This window comes from Aplosporella prunicola (assembly GCF_010093885.1).
Source record: "Aplosporella prunicola CBS 121167 unplaced genomic scaffold K452scaffold_32, whole genome shotgun sequence".
Taxonomy (NCBI): Eukaryota; Fungi; Ascomycota; class Dothideomycetes; order Botryosphaeriales; family Aplosporellaceae; genus Aplosporella; species Aplosporella prunicola.
The window spans coordinates 142,773-165,415 of NW_022983560.1; the positions used below are offsets into that span (position 1 = coordinate 142,773).

The window sequence follows — 22,643 nt, forward strand, 5'->3', positions numbered from 1 at the left end:
CGCCCAACCAACAGCAATGCCAACACGACCCCCCCGCTGGGCCTCTGCACCAACCTTACACCCTCCCAACCAAACAAATAAACAATCAAACAACTACATACCACGCACGCCCACCAAACCAACCCAACCTTAGGTTGTTACCCCCTTACCCCCCACAAGCGCGCGCGAGGGAGAGAGAGATGATGATGACGGTGATGGGGTTATGCCATGCTACATGCATACATACCCTACGGACGGCATAGACTATAGACGGTGGACCAAGCTCCGTTTTCGTTTTCGTTTTCGTTTTTGTATGAAGGATGAAGGATGTGAGGGTTGGATAGGTGATGGTGGCATGGGCGCAGGGGGTGGGCGGGTGTAGTATAGTGTAGTAATAGGCGCAGCGCAGTAATGATATGATGACTGGATTGGAACTAATTGAGTGGATTGTTTGCTTGGTTGGAAGTGCATGTTTGTGTGTTTGGGAGCGAGGTAGGGATATCGTACCTCCGTAGTGGTTGTTGCGCTGAGTGAGATGAGCTGTACCTCCTAAAGCATAACAAGGCAAGCAGGGTATACGCCAACGCGTCCAAAAAAAAAAAAAATAAATAAAAATAAAAATAAAAATAAAAAATCGTAACAACAAGCACAGACAAGAAGCATCGAACAAGACAGGACGCGAGCACGCATGCAAGCCTAGCACCGTTTCCCACTTATCACAAGCACACAAACATGGAACACACACAGCCAAAGATCCATCATATGTACTGACTGTATTCCCCTCTCCACGCACGCATGCACGCACACACGCACGTATGTATGTATGTATGTATATAGCCAGGCGTAACTATACTCTACCCCATCCCACCGCACCAACCAACCCAGCCCCAAAGCCCAAGCCCCTCCCCCCAACTCCAACCCCAACCCCAACCACTCCCACGACCACGACCCGACCCGACCTGGGTATTTTTGTAGATGGAATGCCATGTCCGTTTTCCCCGCCCAGCTCCGCCCGCCATGTTGCGCCGCGCTATGCAAGCAAGTAAGCAAGCTTTTGTAACTGTAACTGTAACTGTAATTGTGACTGTACTTGTGATTTTGAATGCTCAAAGAGCCCCGCAAGAAAAACTTCGATGTTGGAAAGTGAAAAAAGTGAAAAGTGAAAGTAGAAAAGGGAAAGGGAAGAGGAAAGGGGATATATAAGTGTAAGTGTGTGTACCCGCCACCCGTACTTGTCGGAAATCATGCTCGGGATCAACACCTTCTCGGAAAGCAAGTCGTCAGAATGCGCGTAAAAACGCATGTAGTTAAAGCATGCCGCACGGCCGCAAGTCGCATCCGTATGCAGCAACGTTTCGTAGGCCGAGTCTCTCTATCCGCCGCCCGGGTTTCTCAAGTAGCTTTGCAGCGCTGCCGCGACGGCTGCTTCGTCGTGGTGTTCATGTGCTGGTGCTGGCGTGTTGTTTGCTGTGGTATCGCGGCCACCATGCCCACTGCCGTTCTGCGCAACGCTGCCAGAAGCTCCAGGCTGAGCGCCAGCGCTGCTTGCGCCGTGTCCTCCACCGCCACTACCTCCAGCAGCAGTAGCATGACCAGTCGAAGACAGAACAACATTGCTCGGGACAGGAGCCAGCACACTGGTACCCTTCTTGCTGTTCTCAATCGCCTGCTTCTTCTTCTGAACCAAATGGCCCTTGACACCCCTCAAGTACTTCAGCGCCGTCTCGACCAGATGTCTCGGTTCGCTGCTCTGCTTGAGGGCGGCAATCATCTCGCGGACCTGCGTCTCCGAGCCGATGTGTGGACACACGCGTGCGATGCCGAAATGGGCCAAACCACAAAGGTTACAGTGTTCGGGGCCGGCGATCTTGAGCGGACAGGCGCCGACCGCGTGCGTCTTGCGACAGGCGGGACAGGTGCGAACGTAGCCTGGTGGCAAAGGCATATGTGAGGGGAAATGAGGAGGGGAAGGCGGAGAACGGGCGCGACTGAACCCTTTGACTACAAAATCGACAGGTTAGACAGCTCTATGCGTACACAAAGCGATAAACCAAAAAAGACGTCGAGAGCGTGTTGGTGGAGAAAACGGATAATAGCAAAGTGGCTTCCTAGAGCTCCCAAAAGTGGGCCGGCGTCATGGCTCCAGCCCACTGAATGCTGCCAGGGTCTTTCATTGTCATTGACGTACCTTTAGGACCGGCTGGCTTTGGTGGCTTCGGCACATGAGCCGCCGCAATGCCACGGTCTTTCTGAGGAGGCGCTTCCGCAAGTTCCGTGACGTCGACTTGCGCCTCGCCTACGTCCGGGATGCTTTCTTCGTCTTCGCTGCCCTCAGCTTGGAAGTCGGTGTCGCTGTCGTCCTTCTTTCGGTGACGACCACGGTTCTTTCCGGGGGCAACATTGTCGGCTTCTTCGACATCGAGTCCTGCTTCGCGGTCGTTCACGTTGTAATCGACCAACATGCGAGCACGTTTGCCACGTCCAAGTGCTTGTTGCCTTGCTGCTGCTTCGGCGGCGGCAGCCTTTTCGCGCTCCTGCAGAATCTTGTCCCAAACGCTCGGGTCAGGTATGCGTTCCTCTTCATCGTCGTTGATCTCGAGAAGTCCCTCAAGGGCACCCTGGTCGTTAGCCCAGACACGGGCAAAGCTAAACTGCGTCTCGGCGGTGGCATCCTCTCCGGTCCTGGTGTTCTCAATCTGGCTGCGATCAAGAAGTTTCTCAGTCGATGCGTTGTCGTATTTGATATCCTGATCGCCGCTGTCTTCAGAGAACAGCTCTGCAGCGCCGTGTCGGAGGATGGATTCGACATCTCTCTCCTCCAAATCATCAGCGTCCAACGATTCTACGACAACATGGTCAAGGGCCATTTTCTTCCGCCCAATCTGGAAAATCTTTTCTTCTGCGCTAGATCGCGTCATGAGCTGGAAGCAAAGAACCTTGTTCTTTTGTCCAATACGGTGAGCACGAGAAAGTGCTTGGATGTCTTGGTGCGGGTTGAAATCTGGGTCCATAATGATGACAGTATCGGCAGTCGCCAAGTTAATACCGACACCACCTGCCCGCGTAGAAAGAATAAAGGCGAATAGTGGGGAATCAGGAGCGTTGAACTCGTCGATGCGCTTTTGTTTCTCGAGCGATCCGATGCTGCCGTCAAGTCTCCTATACCCCATCTCTAGTCCATCAAGGAAGTCTTCGATGATATCCAGCATGTCAAGAAATTGGCTGAAGATGAGCACACGGTGGCCTCGCTCTTTGAGTTTCGGCAACAACATTTCAAGAAGCTGCAGCTTTGCTGATGCTTCGACAAGGTTGCGGTGTGAGATCGCGGCAACATCAGTGCGTTCCTCGATCTCCCGACTGTAGACGAATGGATGGCAGAGACATTTACGGAGCTGCATCAAGATGTTGCTAAGGCTGGCCCTCTCTTGTGGTTTCAGCGAGTGATTTGTCGAAAACAAAGCCTTTAGGAGCTCGGGATTCTTTTGAAGGATCGACTTGTAGAGCTTCTTTTGCAAGACGCTCATGGAGATGGGCAGGATGATCTGCGCCATAGGTGGCAGGAAGGTAAGCACCTGTGCTTTTGTGCGGCGCAAGATGTATGGCCTGATCAAGTCATGGAGCTTCATGATCTTTTCTTTGGTCATTTCTGTATACTCTTCTTCAAGATTTGCTGCATCAATGCTGTCGTCAAGGAATTGAAGGAGGTTGAATAACTCTCTTGCGTTGTTTTGCAATGGCGTTCCGGTCAGGAGAACCCTGAAAGGAACCTTGAGAGCATTCAATGATCTATACAGGAAACTCTTGTCGCTCTTCAATCGCTGTCCTTCGTCGATAATGAGGCCTGCCCAATTGATGCTTCTGAAAAATTTCCTGCAGTTGTCGTCGGCGGCTGCCTCGTAGGATGTAACTACAACATGGCAGCGAAGGTCCTTGCTCGCCTCAGGAAACAGTTCGTACTGATAGGCCATGCTACGCGCGGCTGAGGAACCAAAATAGGTGACCACCCTCAAAGATGGTGCCCACTGCTTGATTTCGCGCCTCCAATTGGGGCATGTTGAGTTGGGTACAACGATGAGGAAGGGGAAGCAGTTGTGGTCCTGAATAAGAGTTGCCAGGAACGAGATGACTTGAATAGTCTTGCCTAGACCCATCTCGTCTGCAAGAATTCCGTTCTTCTTCGAGTACCATTGATAATATAGCCAGTTGAGGCCGTCGAGTTGATATTTCATCAGTTTCATGCCAGCCTGGAGATTTTCGGGCTGTTTCTGCTTTTCGAGCTTGGTGAACGGATGTGAACGTGCCTTCTCGAGGCGTGCCTGGAGCGGACCCTTCTTCGGAGCGTGCACGTAACGGCCAAGAACCCAGTCGTTGTAAGCCGTGACAAAGTCCGTCCAACGATCACCATCCTCGGGTATCGGCACCTTTTCCCAGACTGCGTCTTCGTACCCAAGGCCTTTGTATTTGATCAAAGCTTCATCAACCTCCTTGATTCGGGCCTTATCAATTTCTTCCGTGCGGATGTCGACAATGCTAGTGTATTTGACGTCAAGGACGATATCGATGCGCAAGTACTCCTCAGGAATGGCGTCTTCGGTCCTCATCTTAGGACTGCTTTCGCGCTTGTTGAAAGCCTTGCGCATCGCAGGCGCAGTGACACCCCATGTCCAAGCACCTGGCATCCATGTGGACCTAAAATACGATAACTTTTCCCACTTGATCAAGTAGGCCTTCTCGTCCTCCTCGATCTGCTCGCAGGCCAGTCCGGCTTGGTAGTTCTCTTCGTCTGTTGGCTTCCATGCAACGATGCCTGAAACCTTGGCAGGCATCTCGCTGCATTCCTTGCATTTCCAATTACGGGTATATTCTGTGAATCGACGTTCAGCTGTCTCTTCATCATCTTCCTCGATATCCATATGGTGCGCAGACTTCGGAGGGAGATGGTGGAAATGGAATGCGCGCCAGCAAGAGACGCAGCGAAACATGACGTTGTGAGGGTTATTGATCAAGTCGGGAGAAACTTTGGTGATAGGATCCTCTCCAAGGTTGTCCTCCCTTTCCTTCTGCTCTTGTAATGCTGTCTTGCGGGCGCGTAGAGGATGGCAAGAGCTTCCAGACTTGCTGCAAACTTGACACTGAGCATGGTCTGGCGCCAAAGAATCCTTGCGCCTCGGCACGTTGATGCAGCGGCGACACTGGAGAACGAACTCGTCAACCCCGACTTTCGTAACTAAGTGCTCCCGACCATTACGATGACCGAGGCAGCCCTTGTGATAGGCCAGTGGACATCCTTGACAGTATACAAGAGGCCCAATGGTAACGCCCTCACCGCACGTGTCGCACTGTTGGATGTGTCGCTGACGGAATGGATCCGAGCGAGGAAGGTCCTTGAAGACTTCACGAATACCTACTGCCTTGGGAGCTGCAGGCCGCTTATCCGGTTCGTCGCGAAACACCTCTTCATCCAAAGCACCTTCCTCCATATTCATTTGGTGCCGGGTAGCCCTATCCGAGCGCCTCGTGCCCAGACGAGCTGACTTTGAGGAGCTCTCAGTTCCAAATCTGTCGGTTCTCTTCCGCTTCCGCGTCGAAGGAAGAACGTCTGAACGTAATCGAAAGACGCCGTCGTCTGAAGATCCCGATGGCTCGTCCTCATCCTCATCGGACAGGTCTACCTGGCGAAGTGAAGTTCTGGTTTGACGTGGTTTTGTGCGGGTGCTGCGGGTGTTGCGCGTGCTACGGCGAAGCGACAAAGTCGGTGAGCTCTCATCCGACCCTTGATCTTCGTCTTCATCTTCGCCAGATGACACCTCGACTGGGCTGTTTCGTGAGCGGGTGAAAAGCAATCCTCGCTTTGCCCTACGCATCCGAGTCCGGGTTTGAGAAGTTCCGTAGTCGTCACTATCGTCGTCCGGCTCGTTCAGTGTGAGCTTGAGTTTCATGTTGGCAGCATTGAGTTCGTCTTCACTAGATTCGGGATGTTCATGAAATCGCTGAACAGCAGCCTTCCCGTTATCCAGATCAATGAGTTTACCGAAAGAAATCTAGTTCAAGTCAGTGTGAGAGGTGCAGTGGTTAAAAAGAGTAGTTGTTTGAGGTGTAGGAAGGTGCTGTTAAAGAGGAGTCACGAAAGGCTCATGACATGTGATAGAAACTCTTAGATCTTATCCGCTGCTTCATGTACTTACTGTCTCAATATGGGCGTCCTCGAACACCACTCTGTAGTAGAGACCGTCGCTTTCATCCATCTCTCGCAGCACCTTGCGCACGCGGTTTCCCCATATTTCGTATTCGTCCCTGTTTTCCACGGGTGACGGGACAACCTTGACCAAGTGAAAGTCCCAAGGCCTCGTCGGCGGGCGCTCAGTCTGCTCCGTTGGAGCATTCAAGCTCTCCGTATCCGAGTCGGAATCCATGAGAGCGCGCGGTTGCGGTAGGTGAGCAATGTAGGAAACCGCAAAGCAATTGCGGGACTGGCGACGATCCGGGCATTAACTGGGTCATGGAACGAGGAATCACGTTGTGGGAAGGTCGCTCAGACTCAAGCTGTAGTGGGTGGTGGTGTTAAAGAGTAGGGAAGCTTGACGCGAGACGGGAAACGCGCCTTCGCGCGCAGCGTCCGAGCGCCCGGGCGCCCCATCCGGGGAAATGTCCATCTGACGGCGAACGGGAAGACGAAGTTTTTTGCCGCTGCAACCACGACTCGACGACCGTCATGTTGCAGGCAACTACGCAAAAATCGTCGCGGCGACTACTACAATGCGCTTCTCGCGCACCCAATCTCCTGCGACCATGCCGCGCCATCTCCACCAACTCCGCCATCCATCGCGGCATTCGCGAGACACTCGGGACGGAACGTCGCAGCAGAAAAAACCTTTTTGGGCCCCGACCACGGTATAGCGATGACGAATTCTCTGCTCAGTTTGCCGAACCTGCCGCCAACGAGGCCGCCATGACGGAAAAGGGACATGAAGGTTGGTATGCTTGCCCAGCATAACCTTTTCTTTGCCAGACGACTGAATTAAAGCAGAAAGTGACACACAGTACGGCGACGAGGGTCCTGAGATTTCCCGTATTCCATATACCACGGCCGCATCGCAATTCATATATGGAATGTCCTCCGTCCGTGCTGCCCTCAAGGCGGGCCGGAGGCGATTCTACAAACTCTACATACACGATAGAGCTTTGAATCGATCTATCCAGGAAACTAACGATAAAACGCACAACACAACCTCCACCCTTCTGGCCCTGGCAAGAGATAAGCATCTCTCCCCAATATATGTGGACAATTCATGGCTTAAGACGCTGGACATGATGAGCGAAGGAAGGCCCCATAATGTAAGCCTCTGCTGGAACATGCTGAACCTCGATTACGCGCTGACCATATCTCCTAGGGTTGCGTTTTGGAAGCCTCACCCCTCCCAGTATATCCTAGCGAATTTTTGCGGGGAGTCAGCCGCAGCTTTCCCTACTTCCAGGTAGACTTTACCAAGCAAAGCGCAGAGGATAAGATGATCAACGGCAATGATCCTAGGATCAAATACAATAGCCACGGTTGGCGATTTCCCTTAGTATTGTACCTGGACGGTATCAAGGACGAAGGGAACCTCGGTGCTATCTTCCGGAGCGCCTATTATCTCGGCGTCGATGCCATTGCCGTATCTAAACGCGCAACTGCACCTCTAAGTGCCATTGCTACCAAGGCATCTTCGGGCGCCGTTGAAGCAATCCCCGTCATTACTGTCAACAACCCTATAAATTTCATATCCCACAGTATACTCCAAGGTTGGCGAGTATACGCTGCGGATGTGCCGCCGCCGCCCAAGGACAATTTCAATGTCACATCGGAGCACCACTGGCGTGCGCTCGATCCAGACAACACATCTCCCTTAATTACTTGCGTACGGCCAAACAGCGGTGCGGTGCTGGGAGGACACTCACCTCTTGCCATTCAACCTACCATTCTCATGTTTGGCTCTGAAGGCTCCGGCTTCGCTCCAACTTTGCGCGCCAGGGCAAACTACATTGTCGGGATTCGAGGCGTCAGGGGAGATGACATTCTTGGCGTCGACAGCTTGAATGTCAGCGTCGCCGCGGCGCTTATCAGTATGGAGTTTTTGAAGAAACCAAATAAGGCGCTTGCTACAAAGGGTATTCGAGCGTCTCGAACCCCCCCACAACCGCCTCATATGGGTGGGAAAGACAATCTTTTGTTCTAGACTTCACTGAGTCATGGCGTACAGGTGCATTATAGATCTGATTATCTGCATGCTTTTTGGCAATGCACTAGTGTGGAGAATTTGCTTCTGCGATGGGTCGGGCGCTCAGCTGGCCTGTAAGGCTGTTTGTAAGAATATGTTTTGAGCATTGTTTCTTCCTGTACAGCATGTGCATCCTGGACACTGGGGAATGGTTGAATGTTTAACTCACCATAAGAGCTCATGTAAATCCCTGTTGAGAAATGTGAAAAGCATCAGCCGAGGATATAGGCGTGTCCAACAAACAAAATGAATGAATGGAGAACAGTCGTGTCTGCTCCAGGGAAAATTATGGGTGTAAATTAGGGGACAAACGAAGCGAAGCCATTCAATCTGCAAACGGGTTTCACTATTGACTTCGTAGACCACTCGTCAGAGCTCAAGCTCTTAGCTATAAGTTTATTTTTTTAAGGAATAATTATACTGACTGAATTTGTATAGACAGTAGTATCTCAATATCACCAAATCTTCGAGCTCGGAGCGATCTCGTGTTTTTTGCTCCCATGGCGTACGTAAGTCATGCATGTGAAAGTTTAAAAGGCGATGAAAATGACTCGTTGATGAAGTGGGGGTGTACATGGTGCTCGTGCCGGCGGAACACACACGACTCCTTGTTAAAACTTAACCTTATTCCAACTTCATCTTTTCTTCATCCTTCACCCGTACAGCTTAATTTCCACGCCGTCGGGCTATATCAACTGCCTGCGCTTGTCTGACGAGCAAGTTGATATCTGACAACAACTAGAAGACCACAGATACTGAATTAAGGACCCGACAAGAATTCATATTCCTTTCTTTTCATTTCCTTCTTCTCTTGTTTCGATCTACAACCTCCATCGTCTTTGCGTTTCTTTCAATGTTCAATCGTCAAAAATTTCACGAGCATCGCCCTGTCCGATTCATTGCGGAGTTCGAAATCTAGAATGCATGTTGATTGTACGAAGCAACAAAAACTCCTCATTGCACTTCTGCAGTTGGAGGTTCTCCTTGGATTCGTCTCTCCGTCTTGTGTTGAAGGAGATTAGTCTCCGTCAGCATATGATGGGGTTTCCAGCGTGCAGTATGGCAACCCCTGTCAGATGCTTGGAAGCTGGCTATTTTCCGAATGCAAGCCACGATGTCATCAGTGCGACGAGGTGCCCCAGGGCATCGATCGACGCGAGCGCAACAGGACACACACCATTGTCAAACGCAAAGCATGGCGAGATCAGGGTCTCGCAGTAGTTTGTATAACTGGCCGCACCACCCTCATAGTAAGTTGTTGACAGTGTTCACGCCGCCTCGGCTCTCTCGTCAATGCTGCTCATGCACGCTCATGCACCCTTGTCCGATCGCGAGGGGCGCGGGCTGTGGGCGCCCTTGGCCGCTGACATGGTCGACTGCGCCCCAGCACCGGTGCTGAGGCCGACTGCCGCTCCCACATTAAATGACGAAGGGCAACACCTTCCTCAGTCAAGGCTCCTCCACGTTACAACCGATCCAACGCACCTGTACCTACCTGCCTACCTACCTACACTCGAGTGCTCACTGTGTGTCGCTTCCTTGCCCGCCCGCACGCTTCACTTCATTCCCACCTGCGCCTTCCATCCTATGCCCCGCGCCAACAAAGTGCGAGCACTCCGACGGCAACACCACCGACGCCTACGAGTAAAGTGACCATGGCCGCCGGGCGTGAGTTCCGCTCTTAGCCTTGCGGACGGCCAGTGAACCTAACTGCTCTTCCCAGATGCTTCGAGGTCTCAACTCCAGAGCCAACCAACCAACCCCACCAGCGGCATCTTGGGACTAGACCGCGACAACGACGCAACGACGCTGCTCTGCCGACGCGCCTCAAACATCGACATCGACGACCTCGCCGTCCACAGCACCATGTCCACGTACGCGCCATCGACAAGCACCGCATCGAGTCGTAGCCGCAGCGGCAGCCGCATCTTCACGGCCTCAGTCGAGGGCAGCACGAACCCGACATCCGGGCACACAGGCTACTCGTACGCAGGCAAAGGCGTGGCCATCATCAACCGCACTCCGTCGCTGCTAGCGTCGAGGGGCTCCGACGCGGGCACTGCGGCAGGCTCGGCCGCCGAGGCCGAGAAAGGCCTGGCCCTGTCGTGTGTGGGGAGCTGGGCGGACCCGGAACTCGAGCCTAGACGGTACGCCGTGCAGCGCCGCGGCGACGAGGCACGCCGCAAGAAGCCGGAAGTCGTGGTCCATGACTCCCGGCTGAGGCTGCGCGGAGGCGCCCCGGATGGCTTTGCTGCTGAGCCAGAGACTGGCACGGACACGAACATGCCGTCCCGCAACGACGTAGCCAACATCGAAGCCGGCCTAGGGGGGCAGCAGCGGCAACGCGCCGTCGACAACCGGCTTGTCGTGCCCCCAGGCGTGCGAGCCTGGTCCGTGGTCATTATACTTTTATTCGTCGTCAGCGTCCTTTTCGAGTTTGCCGGCCTGATATACCTCGTCATGAAAGAGGACAGTAACCCCTTTCTCGTGCGCAAGCAAGCGCTTTTCACGCTGATGACCGTGCTCAGCGGCACCGTCATCGTCATGATCACGATCGGGCAAGCGTTGCGCGACATCCTGCACGTGCTGCTGCTGGAGGCTCTCATATACCCCATCGTTCTGTTCCACCTGCTGGACTTCCAGGGCCTGTTGTTCCCGTAAACCACGCTTGTGGGTTGGAGCCTGCCGCTGCGGATGGTGAAGACGGTCGTGTTTACTGTATACGCTACGAGGCTGAGGCGTCTACGTTTTCGTTGGGTTTATTAATCATGGGCTTTTTCGCTTTACATTACTTCGCTCCCCATAAGATCACTGCTTCGTAGACCACTGCTTCAATAGACCAATAGACCATACCACCTTCCCGCACCAAGTCTTCTTGCATCAACATTACCATCTTTCCACCCTCTAACACGAACAACTAAACAACCAAATACATAAAACCCCACGACAACAAACCACACTCCCCGCACCCATACAGTATATATAACGATGAGACGAGGCTCTAGCGTAATGACAGTGCTTAGCAACGTAGTTTCTTAGTAGTATATCTTCATCATTGTCCTCATCTTTATCCTTATACTGTTATAGATCTGAGTACATATATAACCAATAACTTAGACGCAGAGCAATAACACAACCCTACCTACACTCACAACCCGCCTACCCACCTAGCCAAGGTCGTTACAGTTACCCTGTCATTACGCGATAGGCTCAGTTAGGTTAGATATCTTTATTTATTCGTGCGTGATACGATACGATAGCTAGGCGCTAGGTGCAGGAGTAGAAGTAGAAGTAGAAGCAGGGGGGGCGGGGGGTGTGCTGGGTTTTTGTAGGGGTTGGATTGGGTAGTTTGGATGGGTTGGATGATTTGGATGGTTGATTTACGTTTGCGTTTAATTTAGAATGGGTGGTGGGATGCGATGGGATGCGAACAAGCAAAGCAAAGCAAAGCAAAGCAAAGCAAAGCAAGCCAACCAACCAAGTGCACACACATAAACCAGAAGCACAAAGCAGGAAGCACAACACAACACAACACAAATCAAATCAAACCAAACTCAAACCAAAACAAAGCAAAAAACCAAGCAAGCAATCGTTCCGTCCGTCCAGCTAGCAGCAGCACCTAGGTATCTAAGTAAGTCCCCCCTTCCCGCCATCCCTATCCCTGCCTATCCCTGACCTGCTTATCCCTATCTCCTCTGAATCTGAACCGATCCATCATCCCATCCCATCCCATTTCATACCGTACCGAACGCACCCTGTCCTACCCTGTCCTATCCGTCTCATCCTGCTACCGAAGAAGAAGAAGGAGAAAAAGGAAAGAGAAAAGAATGAGAAGAAGACGGAGAGACGCAAAGCCTCCCATCCCATCCATCTATCTAATAGCACAAGCGCAAGCACACGCACACGCACAACCCACGCACCCGCCCAGACCCAGACCCAGACCCCACCAACCAAGCAACCCAACCCAGCCAGCCAGCCAGCCATCACGGCGTCAGCATCAGCATCAGCAGCGTCAAAAGAAACCCTCACCCCCACAACCACAACCCCCTACCTACGGCCTCGGCCTCGGCCCGACAATGCCCCTCCTCCCACCGAACCCAATGCCCTGGCCCCCACGATTCTGGCTATCACCACCCATATACCCATACTGATGGACGTCCCAAGACTGACCCGGCGCCGAGCCCTCGCCGTCGACGCGCGCCGCAGCCCGCGTCTCCTTCTGCTTCTCCTCCCACTCGCGCTGGCGTTCTCGTTCGCGCTCCATTTCGCGCTCGAGCAGGGATTTTCCTGCCAAGCCTGCGCTTCCTGGGCGAGGCGACGCAGACGCAGCGGCTGAGCCCGGGCGCGCGAACGGCGAGCGCGGCGAGCGCGGTGAGGTTGCGCCTGCGAGGCGGGGTGACAGTGGCGCGTGGGGTGAGAGCGGGGCGCGCGGCGAGAGGGGTGCGCGCGGCGAGAGCGGCATCGCTGATGGGCGAGTGGCGGACGGGGGCGGCGAGGCGGGCGTGGCGGCGGCGGTCGGCATCGGTTTCGCGGTTATGTAGTCGGCTGGGTTCGGGAGGGGGCGTGGTGACGGCGAGGCGATACTAGCAATAGTTGGGTCAGGGAGGGGGCGGGAGGGAAGTGCCGGCGGCGTTGGCTCCTCTGGCAGTGGGCGACTGTTGGTCTCGGTCCACGCCTTGCGCAGGAGGTCGCGCTCGTCGTCGCCCGTCCACGACACGTTACTCTCGGGCGGCGAGGGCGGGCGTGCCATCTCCTCCAGCCGGTTGCTGGTTGAGCGCATGCCCACCGTCGACGATGGCCCCCGAAACCTCTCCTCCCGCTCCCGCTGATACTGCGCCTCGCGCTGCTTGGCCTCGGCCAGCTGGCGCTCCAGGTCCGCCACGCGCTGCCGCTCGGCTTCCAGTTCCGGGTCGTTGCGGCTGCTGCGGCGGACGTGGCCCGGTTTCTGGGCCGGACCCCCCTGCTGCTCCGCCTGGTATTGGCTCAGGTACTGGCCGCGGAGCCGCGCGTCCGAGCCCGCGCGTTTGCGTTGCGTCTCACGGTCGAGTTTCTCCTGGGCCGCCCGTTCCTCGCGCTGCCGAGCCTCCTCGTCAGCTTGCCACTTGCGCTCTTGCTGCTCCCACTCACGCTTCTGCGCTTCGACCTTGCGCTTCTCTGCCTCGCGTTGCCGTGCCGTTTCCTCCTCCCAGCGACGCTCTTCTTCGACGCGTGCCCGATCCTCCTCGGCCTTGCGTTCGACCTGCCGGTGGTGCTCGGCTTCGTCGGCCGCGACGCGTTGCCGCTCCGTTTCGGCTTCCTGCTCCTTTCGCTTGCGTTCCTTCTCCGCGGCGCTAGGGACGTGTGGTGCGGCCGTGGTGATCTGTCGGCGTGCGCCAAACGCGACGCCCTGGTTACCCTGACTCGCACCGCCCATGTAGCCTATAATGCCCCCATTAGCATCCATCTCGCACGCCCGTGTGACGCGACGTGTTTCACTCACCGTACTGGAAAATGTTCCAGGCAGGCGATGTGGTGCCCTCGTCACCCTTTTTGGCCCAGCTGCTGACCGGTCCCGCGGACGGCGATCTCGCCGACGGGCTAGAAGCGCCGGAGCCACCGGTGGGAGCAGGGCTCAGCGAGCCGAGAGCCGGGGGACGGCCGCCGCCGTTGCTCGAGTTGCTCAAGCCGCGACTACGACCAAAGCCGCTGGTCGAGTATCCGCCGGCAGTGAGGCCTCCGCCAGAGCCGGTGGCGGATGGGCTGAGCGGGGCGGTGCTCTTCTTGGGGCCGATGGTGGTGGGGAACTTGGCGGGGTCGAGCTGATGGGCGACACGGCTGAAGGCGCCCAGACACTGCAGGACCTGGGCCGGGTCCTTGCCCTCGAACAGGTCGACGGTCAGGAAGCGGTCGTGCGCATGCATGTTAAAGGGGGGCTTCTCGCAGGCCTTGAGGAAGTGCGAAATGTTCTCCATCTGCATGAAGGGCATGGCGGATTTCTTGAACTTGATGCCGGGTGGGGGGACGGCCAGGTTGGCAAGCCTGTGTGGAGAAGGGTCATGTCAGATGGCGGGGGCCCGGCGGGAGACGCGGAAGCAACAGCAGGCAGAAAACAACACACCTGCACAGGACGGTGCCGTCCTTGAGGATAGCCATGAGGTCGCCGGGCGGCAGCTGTTCGCCGAGCGATTCTTCGATCCAGGCGCGCACTTCGTTCTGCGCCTCGGAGGTGTTGCGACCCAGGCGCAGGCGCTTGAGGTCCGAGTCAAGATTGGTGACGCTCATGATTGCGGGGGCGAAAGGAGTGTGGTGAGATGCAAAGGAGGAGAAGAAAGAGGAGGAGAGGAAGAAAAGAGAGGAAGAGAAAAAGGAAGAAGAAATTGTGGGAGAGGGAGAGGGAGGGGTTGGGCTGAGGGCCGAGGGTGGTAATTATTAGTTATTTAGGGTAGTTGGTTAACTAGTTAGGAGCAGGGGGGGGGGGTCTTCGGGCGCGCATTCCGCACTTTTGCGTCACTGCACATCGCACATCGCAACCACAACAACATGCCACAACCATCCCTGTTCCGCCAGCTCTGGCTGAACTGGAAGTCGCTGCACCTGCCCTGGCGCCGTCGCTGGCTGCGCGGCTCCGACCTCGCCGGCAACACCTTCTGGGAGTTCAAGGACCACGCCGGCGCCACGCGCCTCCGCCGCATCGTCGAGTACAGCCGGAAAACCCACTACGGCGACGTCTACATCACGCGTACGCAACAACATCATCCCTCTACCACATCGCTTCCAAGCCAGTGCTAACCCACGCAGCGCAATGGACGCAATGGCTCCGCTACAACCGCGCCGCTCCCCCCTCTCTCGCTGAGCAGGAAGCCGACCTCGTCCGCCAGGCCCGCATGAAACAGCTCGCTGCCGACGCCGACGCCCGCTGGGCTGCCAAGCCCTCCGTCCTCGACCCGCCTGACCGCGCGCAGATGGTCGCTGCGCCCTTGGCGTCGCGACAGTCGCCCGAGGTTGCGGGGGTAGAGCCCGAGCCCATAAACGTGCAGCCTGAACCCGTAGTGGCGGCCGCGGCCGCGCGCCAGGAGCAAACAGCACAACAAAGCACGCCCAAGCAAGCCAAGAACAACAAAAAGCAAGCAAAGAAACAGCAGCAGCAGCAGAAGACCGACGCCCCCTCGCCATGGGACAAGCACGCGCTCTCAGCGCAGCAGGCCCAGGAATGGCAGCCCGAGAGCTGGACGCCGAAGCCTGCGTCGCGGAAGCGGTAGGGTGGGGTGGGTTGTTGAGGTGCGGTAAAAGGAAAAAGGAAGGGGAGGGGTGGGTGTTTGATGAGAGGGATTGGGGTTGTGGATACGGCGCAGGGAATGGTGGAAAACGCGCTTGCGCATGAGCTACGGGTATGAATACGGCACAACACAGCACAGCACGATGCCTTCTTCCATTAAGGCACACATATTAAATCAAAGCATACGAAACTACGCTCCAGTGCAGCTGAAGACTATGCCCCGCGTCTGTGGCGGATAAGCCGCACCCCACTTACCTCTCTCCCACACAGAATCCTGCGTAACACTACCTAATCAAGCAGCAGAAAAGACATCGACTACATCAAACACCCAAACCGAGCAAAAAGCATTGACGCAAGCAGGAACCAGCCACGTAAACAGAGCAGGCAGGCAGGCTATTGAGGCGTAACACGTTAGGGTGTGTCGCCCTACTTGGCTCCGACGGGTGAACTGGCGGAATAGGAAGATGTACGTTCATAAGCTGCCCTGTGTCACGGAAGGGCTGGTGGTATAGTGGTGTGTTTGGTTTGTGGGATTGTGGTGGCTGGTGCTTGATTGTAGGCTGATGTTTATTTGTTGGAATACAAACACCCATAACGCAAACGCACGCACGCACGCACGCACGCGGTATCCAAGTCAAGGGACACAGGAGTGATTCAGTGACGATCTGTCATTTCAGTTGTGTGATGCTCTAGAAACCTCTGTGAGAATGTGCTGCCCTATCAGCCTTGGTATGCCATCCTGTCGGGCTTGTAAGAACAGAATCTGATCAGCCATTGCGAGAGGCAGAGCCGGCCTTGAACTTAGACCGCTGTAACTCCGCACGCAGCTCCTGCTCACGATCACCAAAGTCGCGGACCAAATCATCGATATGAGGCGGCTGGCGACCGTTTTCCAAGTATCCAGTCCGGAGACCTATGAAACGTTCTTTGGTTGACTTGCAACGTTCTTCCATCCATCAGCATATGAGACCTTGGAATCAATACGGTGCATCTTACCAATAGCAATCTCCTCCTTTCGGTAGCGCTCAAGTTCCCGGCATTTGCGGATGACTTCGTCGATGTCAGGATCCCGGCGACCACCGGCCGCCGACAGCTTCTGGGCTTCCTCTAACAACTCCCTGGCTGCCTTGACGCGATCTGATAGCTATCAGCATCTGCGAGGTCTAAAGGTATTAGTCTGCCGCATCTTACCAATCTCATCTTCGATGAGCTTCTGACGATCGCCGCCGGAGTCCATTTTCTCCTCCTTCATCTGAGACGTGGTCAGCTTCTTTTCTTGTCCTTATCGCCATACCTCAGTCCAAGCCTTACCTTGACGGTGAGTTGAAGATGTTGTGGGTTGGTGGAGTGGTCAGGTTGGGCGAGCTGCACTTGACTGGGCTTGCCATTTATTCAGTTGGCCTCAACCACGCTAGCCTTTTTCGGCACATGCGCGCGCCTGTCTGCTATTGTTGCTGCGCTAGCGCCGCGCTAGGCCTTTTGATGCTTCCTGAGCATTCTGTTTGCTCGCTGTTCGGTTTGAGATGCGTTGTTTGGGGAAAGCACGCGTGTAAACGACTGGGATAAAGAGCGTGTTGAGGCAAACACTGCCACCTTGTGGCGAATCTTTGGATATAAATCCGTGGTAATCAGCATGTCAATGGGACTGACTGAAAATTGAAAACTGTGCGGCATGTTAGGTGCCTGGAAAAGTAGGTGGGGTGCTATTAGCAGTCAGTGTCAGGACCTGAAGGCCAAGCGGAACAGTGAGCAGCAATGGCATATGCTCGCAAACGACAGCAATGCCACACTATACAGGTCACGATCTGTCAGAAGCACAGCAGCATTCACCGCCACAAGCGGCTCAACCTAGCCCGCCAGCCAGCCGCACTAACACTGACGCCACAATAACCCAAAACGGCAATTTTCCAGTCCAAGAAAAAAGCGCTCGGAGCCCCGACGCGAAAGTTGCGCGCCGATCGGCCCGTATGGTAACTGTATGAGCGCACAAGAGCGACCATTTCCCCCGCGTCTCAGCGCACCATCCTCGATCCTTCACACACGAGCTCGACACCCGCGCTCAGACAACTCCTGCACCATCGCATTCAAGCTCTTAGCTCCGAAGCTGTCAACATGGCTGACCCTCCTCACCGCGCTAACAATTTTCCGCTTTTGCCGCCTTTGCCCAAGGAGAGCGCCGTCCGTGAGACGCTCGGTCGTGAGCAGGCTTCTGAGCAGGCTCGTCAGATGAGTCCGCTGCCGGCTATGCAGCAGACTCAGCACTATCCTTCTACTCCCACTAACCAACAGGCTCCCGTGCCGGGTCGTAACCTTGCGCCCCTGCCTGCTCGTCGCAGCACCGTCAGCTTCAGTGGCTTCAATCCCGTCAACCCCAACTCTAACAACGCCAACCATAGCAGCAGCAACGTCAGCATGGCCAGCTCCAGCCCGGCTAGCACTAGTTCCTCAATGGACGGCGTCGCGTCCTCGTCTCGTACTGGTCCGACCACGCAGACGCAGTCCGCCGACCGCGACATCGTCATGATTGACCTGACGTCTTCTCCCTCCAACGCGCCCACGACGTCCGCGACACCCGCGACGCAGAGGCCCCTCATTCGCTTTGATAGCACGTCTCATGGTGGGTTCCGTTCGGGTCACCATGGTGCCTTGTTCCCTTTGGATGGTGGTATCCTCAACCCTTATGCCGTCGACTACCCTGCTTCTTTCAACCCTTATGCCGTCGCTTCCCCTCCTGCCGGTCTTGCTGCTGCTTATGCGGCTATTGGTGATGCGTTCCCTGGTGCTGCTCAACGTCGCCGTGCTCAGACTGTACATCAGAACCTTACTCAACCTGGACAGCAGAACCCTTATCAACTTGGACAGCAGAACCCTACTCAACCTGGACATCAGAACTCCGCTCAGCCTGGACCTGAGAACCTCGCCCAGGCCGGTCAAACTACTCCAACTGAACCTCAGAGCCCCATCCGGACTGGACGTCGGAACCCCACTGACCTCCGCTTGTTGGTCGACCAGGATACAGAGGACATTGAGGCGTCCCGCACGCTGTGGTTCATGTCACACGACATGATCAACCCGAGAGAGGAACCGACGGCTAGTGCTCGTCCACAGGTAAGTATAGAGAAGTCCCGTTCATGATAAGAAGATTGATAACTCAAACAAAAGACACCCGCAGCTCAGGCTCAGGCCAGCACCGACGCCCTCGATGCCCAGATAGCCTCCGGTGCCCAGTCCAACGAGCCCGCTCGCGAAGCTGGAGTTAGACAGGACATTCTCACCGCCACTGGCCCCATCTACGCAGCTCTGAACCGCCAGAACCAGAACCAGGGTCAGACCCAGAATCAAGGCCAGAACACGACCACGAACTTCCGCAGGCTCCCGGCCATCAACCCTGGAGATGGTAAAAATCCCCTTTCCCCCTTTCCAAAGTTTGGTAATATCTGTGTTAACCTGGATTCTTAACTACAGACTCTGCTAACGCGACGCCGGAATCCCGTCTTCGCATCGAGAACGCTCATCTACGCCGCGAGCTTGACAGAGCAGTGGCTAGGTACGAACTGGTCAACCAACAGTTCAAGGATCTTCAGGAGAGGTACCACCAGTCTCTCGAGTCTGTGACCACTTTGCAGGATGAGATGCGTGCCCAAGACATGGTCATGCTGCAATGGTCTCACAGACTGCAAAACAGCCAGCTGCACCAGAACCAGCCCGCTGCACAGAACCAGCCCGCTGTCCAGACCCAGCCCGCTGCTCAGACCCAGCCCGCCCAGACCCCGAGAGTTCAGGCCCAGAATGTCCAGCCCCCTCAGCCTGTTCAGAACCAGCATCACCAGGGCCAGGAAACCCCGAACCACCAGCAGCAGCAGGTCCAGGAAGTCCCAACCCAACACACCCGGAACCAATTCCCCGGCCAAGGCCAATTCCGCATCAACCAGCCCGCGCAGACGCAGCCCCACCAGAGGCTTCCTCGCCAGAACCGCCCTCGCCAGAACCATCCCGGACAGCAGGAGCGCCAGCAGAAGCGCCAGCAGGACTAGGTCGCCACCACCGGCTTCTTGGCACCAAGTACTAACGACTTCCTCTTGTCAGCCTGTCGATTTTGGCAACAATGTTTCGAGAACCACTCACTGACGGAGCGAAGCGACTAACCCCCTTCCCCCCTTCCCCAATTTCCCCTTCCCCAATTTCCCCAATTTCCCAATTTTCCCATTCCCCAACTTCTCCAATGCACGATCCCTTCCAGCAGCAACGAGCACACTACCTATCCACTTCACTGACGACTTCACTTCCCCGACTTGTTTAACTCAACTAAACTCGGCTCAACCACAGCAACCAGCACCATGGTCCATGGATTTGGAGTACAGACTTGGTTCACGACTGGCTGGGTGGGAACACACGATCGAGTACTGATATCTGCGTTGGCTGTTGAGCCTAACCTAAACCACGACACTGCGACACGGCACGTACTGGCGAGGACGCTGTAGTGATGATAACCTATAGCTAGCTAGCTAGCGCAATGCAGACTCTGTGTGTCGTGGCTTACTTTACGTGCTCTTGTCTCTGATGATACCTATAACATCCTTGCCAAAATATTTTGCGTGCGTGACACGAAGTCCTCAGTGCCAAATTTCGCGCGAGATTAGCAGCCGCGAGGCTCCCTGAAGCGGCGACAGAGACAGAGTTACACAGAATTAATCTGACGAGAGCACATGATAACACAGTCCCACACAATAACCCGAAAACCTAACCTAACCCACGCGGTATATATATACACCACCTCCAGCAAGTGCCAAAGCTAACAGCGCATTGGATCCAGCGCACCGGCAAAACCAAAATGGCTACTAATGACCCCGAAGCGTGTGGGTCTCAACACTGAGGGCGAGGTTTGTTTTCCCTAAGCCTGGGCAGGTGGATTCGGGAGGTGGTTGAGGATCGAAGATTGCTGCTCATCCACCAATTAAAATGACGACGAAAAGCGTGTTATGGCAACGGTGAAGAACACCAGGAAAAGAAGACAGCGACGAACTCCAGCGTGGGTTAAAGTGCGTGCGCTACGCATGGCTACTCAGTGTGTAGTAACGCAGCGAAGGCCAGGTCTATATATCGTGTGCCCACCCACATTTGATTGATCCTTGTATGCTGTGCCCAGTAGTTTAACTTGAAAACAAGGGTTTGAGTTGGGCTTGTTGCGTGCTTGCTGTTAGAACCGCAGCCTCAGGGTTCTGTGTCATAAAGCTTTTGTATCACGTGTGTTGGCCATGGCACGGCATGGCAGGTGGTAGGTTAGTGTTTGTTGTTACATAAATATACTCATTTCGAGAGGGCTTTTGGTTTACGATTCAGTGTCAGAGTCACGTTGCAGGTGCTTGTTGTCGTGGAACTGCTGGATTGCAGTCGTGATAGTATCTTTCATAAAAAAGCTAGGAACAGTTCGTAACGTCATAGCCCACACTCCACAGCAGGCCTCCGCTATACAATCTGTACACGACCCTCACACCACTCACTACGGCGCTCACTCGCCCTGCAACAAGCCCTCAGCCTCATCGCCCGCGCTCCTCCGCTGCCACCCAACCCTCAGCCTGCGCCACCAGCCCGGCTCGCGCTTAACCCGCAGCCCCCAATGCCACAGCAAGCCAGCCACAAAGCCGACAGCGTCGTTCCTGAACGCCAGCAGCCCCGCCACCGTAACCATCATGACAGCCCACCGCTCACCGCGCTCCTCCTCGCCCGGCTCGCGGAAGATCTTCGTGTGCCCGAACCCGGGCAGCAGCAACGACGGGCCGTTGCTGTCGCTGTCGCTCTGCTCGCGCTCCGCCTCCTCCCACAGGTCCCGCGCCCCGGCCGCGTTCAGGCTCTCGCCGACTTTCGCTAGCTCCACCCCCGCGGCTAGCACCATGACGCCGAGCAGCGCTTTGGGGAACTGTGCTAGCAGCGCCACGAAGCGCTCGCCGCCTACGAGCCCGAGGATCATCTTCGCAAGTCCCAGCGCGATGACGCTTGCGCCGCTGCGCGCGCCGAAGCGGTGTTGGGCCGCCAGGCCGCCGGAGCCGTGGCACGCGGGCATGGCGCCGAACCAGCACGACACGAGGTTCATGGCGGCGACGGAGGCACCGATGGCGCCGACCGAGGGCGTGGGGACTTGGGGGAGGAGGTCGGCCGAGAGGTGCGTGACGGCGATGATGGAGTTGAGGGTAGTGAGGGGGAGCTGGCCGAGGGAGGCCTCGAAGAACTTAGCCACGAAGGTAGACCAGCGGGGGACGACGAGGGGGATGCGCAGAGAAATGGCGGCGTCGAGGCCGCGCGCTGCGCTGCGCAGCTGGATGCCCGCGAAGACGAGGCCCAGGATGAAGACGATGAGGGCGTAGGGGACGCGGGGCGCGCGCGTGCACGCCAGCAGGAACAGCGCCGCTGCTAGCGCCCACAGAAGGTTGTCTACGGGCGAAGGGCCCGTCCACCCCAGTGGCTTGAGCAGCTTGTCGCCGGCGGAGAGGACGAGGCTCAGCCCCGCGCCCACTTGAATGCCTTTGACGACGGGGACGGGCACGATGCGCGACGCCCAGCCCAGCAAACCCGTCACGCTCATGAGGCCCACCACGGCCGCCACGCCCAGACCCGCGGCCGCATTTTCTTCCAGCGTGTAGCTCCGCGATATGGCGACCGAGGCTATGGCTTTCATTGGCTGGACGGGCAGCGGGATCCCGAAGAAGACGCCGGTGAGGATGTTGGCTGCGCCGGTGAAGATGAGAGTTGAAGGCAGCGAGATGCTGTGCGCGAGGGTCAAGGCGACGAGAAGCGGGAGGAGGGTTCCCAGGTCGCCGAGGGAGCCGGACAGCTCGCCCAGCGGGTTGTTGCGTAAGGCGGAGAGGTTGTGTTGCGTTACGCGACGTAGGTAGGCGGAGGAGGTCCACGGCATGGTGTGATAGGGATTCAGAAGGACTTGAAGTCGGTTCTAGGTAGGGAAAAGGACAAGGACACTGGCGGGGCCTGGCCTTGAGAGTGAGAAGTTAGCAGCCGCATGATACCGCATGATAAGTTGGACAAAACTCCGGTGGGGCAGCGGCAAGGTTGTGGCCGCTGATCGCGCGCTGTCAGTGGTGGTCGCTTCGAGTCATGCTAGCAATCACTACGAGTCATGTCACCCGCCGCTTCACGTG

At 55.9% G+C, this 22,643-nt stretch overlaps 8 protein-coding genes across 8 annotated transcripts; 4 read left to right on the forward strand and 4 right to left on the reverse strand.

Annotated features, from left to right (window-relative positions):
- Window positions 1-1,346: 1,346 nt before the first annotated feature.
- On the reverse strand, window positions 1,347-6,472 carry K452DRAFT_321932 (uncharacterized protein). The gene is made up of 3 exons (XM_033544449.1): window positions 6,165-6,472; window positions 2,168-6,020; window positions 1,347-1,980 (listed from the first exon to the last, which is right to left on the reverse strand). The coding sequence occupies exons 1-3, from the start codon at window positions 6,390-6,392 to the stop codon at window positions 1,352-1,354; spliced, it is 4,710 nt and encodes a 1,569-aa protein (XP_033392956.1). The 5' UTR covers window positions 6,393-6,472; the 3' UTR covers window positions 1,347-1,351.
- Window positions 6,473-6,719: 247 nt separating this feature from the next.
- On the forward strand, window positions 6,720-8,458 carry K452DRAFT_258006 (uncharacterized protein). The gene is made up of 3 exons (XM_033538454.1): window positions 6,720-6,950; window positions 7,007-7,314; window positions 7,371-8,458. Exons 1-3 carry the CDS (start codon window positions 6,929-6,931, stop codon window positions 8,193-8,195), a joined length of 1,155 nt encoding a protein of 384 aa, XP_033392957.1. The 5' UTR covers window positions 6,720-6,928; the 3' UTR covers window positions 8,196-8,458.
- A 1,629-nt stretch (window positions 8,459-10,087) lies between these two features.
- K452DRAFT_291775 (uncharacterized protein) lies at window positions 10,088-10,977 on the forward strand. Its single transcript, XM_033541248.1, has one exon. The coding sequence runs from the start codon at window positions 10,521-10,523 to the stop codon at window positions 10,896-10,898; it is 378 nt and encodes a 125-aa protein (XP_033392958.1). The 5' UTR covers window positions 10,088-10,520; the 3' UTR covers window positions 10,899-10,977.
- Window positions 10,978-12,288: 1,311 nt separating this feature from the next.
- Window positions 12,289-14,498, reverse strand: K452DRAFT_329352 (uncharacterized protein; the record flags this gene model as incomplete). Its single annotated transcript, XM_033545049.1, has 3 exons — window positions 12,289-13,655; window positions 13,717-14,255; window positions 14,335-14,498. 3 exons carry the CDS (start codon window positions 14,496-14,498, stop codon window positions 12,289-12,291), a joined length of 2,070 nt encoding a protein of 689 aa, XP_033392959.1.
- A 238-nt stretch (window positions 14,499-14,736) lies between these two features.
- Window positions 14,737-15,679, forward strand: K452DRAFT_258012 (uncharacterized protein). Its single transcript, XM_033538455.1, has 2 exons — window positions 14,737-14,955; window positions 15,015-15,679. Exons 1-2 carry the CDS (start codon window positions 14,757-14,759, stop codon window positions 15,473-15,475), a joined length of 660 nt encoding a protein of 219 aa, XP_033392960.1. The 5' UTR covers window positions 14,737-14,756; the 3' UTR covers window positions 15,476-15,679.
- Window positions 15,680-16,173: 494 nt separating this feature from the next.
- Window positions 16,174-16,824, reverse strand: K452DRAFT_321937 (uncharacterized protein). Its single transcript, XM_033544450.1, has 4 exons — window positions 16,804-16,824; window positions 16,684-16,744; window positions 16,489-16,629; window positions 16,174-16,438 (listed from the first exon to the last, which is right to left on the reverse strand). Exons 2-4 carry the CDS (start codon window positions 16,742-16,744, stop codon window positions 16,260-16,262), a joined length of 381 nt encoding a protein of 126 aa, XP_033392961.1. The 5' UTR covers window positions 16,804-16,824; the 3' UTR covers window positions 16,174-16,259.
- Window positions 16,825-17,164: 340 nt separating this feature from the next.
- Window positions 17,165-19,975, forward strand: K452DRAFT_341463 (uncharacterized protein; the record flags this gene model as incomplete). The annotated part of the gene is made up of 5 exons (XM_033545374.1): window positions 17,165-17,237; window positions 17,290-17,462; window positions 17,509-18,600; window positions 18,655-18,889; window positions 18,958-19,975. 5 exons carry the CDS (start codon window positions 17,165-17,167, stop codon window positions 19,524-19,526), a joined length of 2,142 nt encoding a protein of 713 aa, XP_033392962.1. The 3' UTR covers window positions 19,527-19,975.
- An 886-nt stretch (window positions 19,976-20,861) lies between these two features.
- K452DRAFT_291777 (uncharacterized protein) lies at window positions 20,862-22,505 on the reverse strand. The gene has a single exon (XM_033541249.1). The coding sequence runs from the start codon at window positions 22,400-22,402 to the stop codon at window positions 21,002-21,004; it is 1,401 nt and encodes a 466-aa protein (XP_033392963.1). The 5' UTR covers window positions 22,403-22,505; the 3' UTR covers window positions 20,862-21,001.
- Window positions 22,506-22,643: the final 138 nt, after the last annotated feature.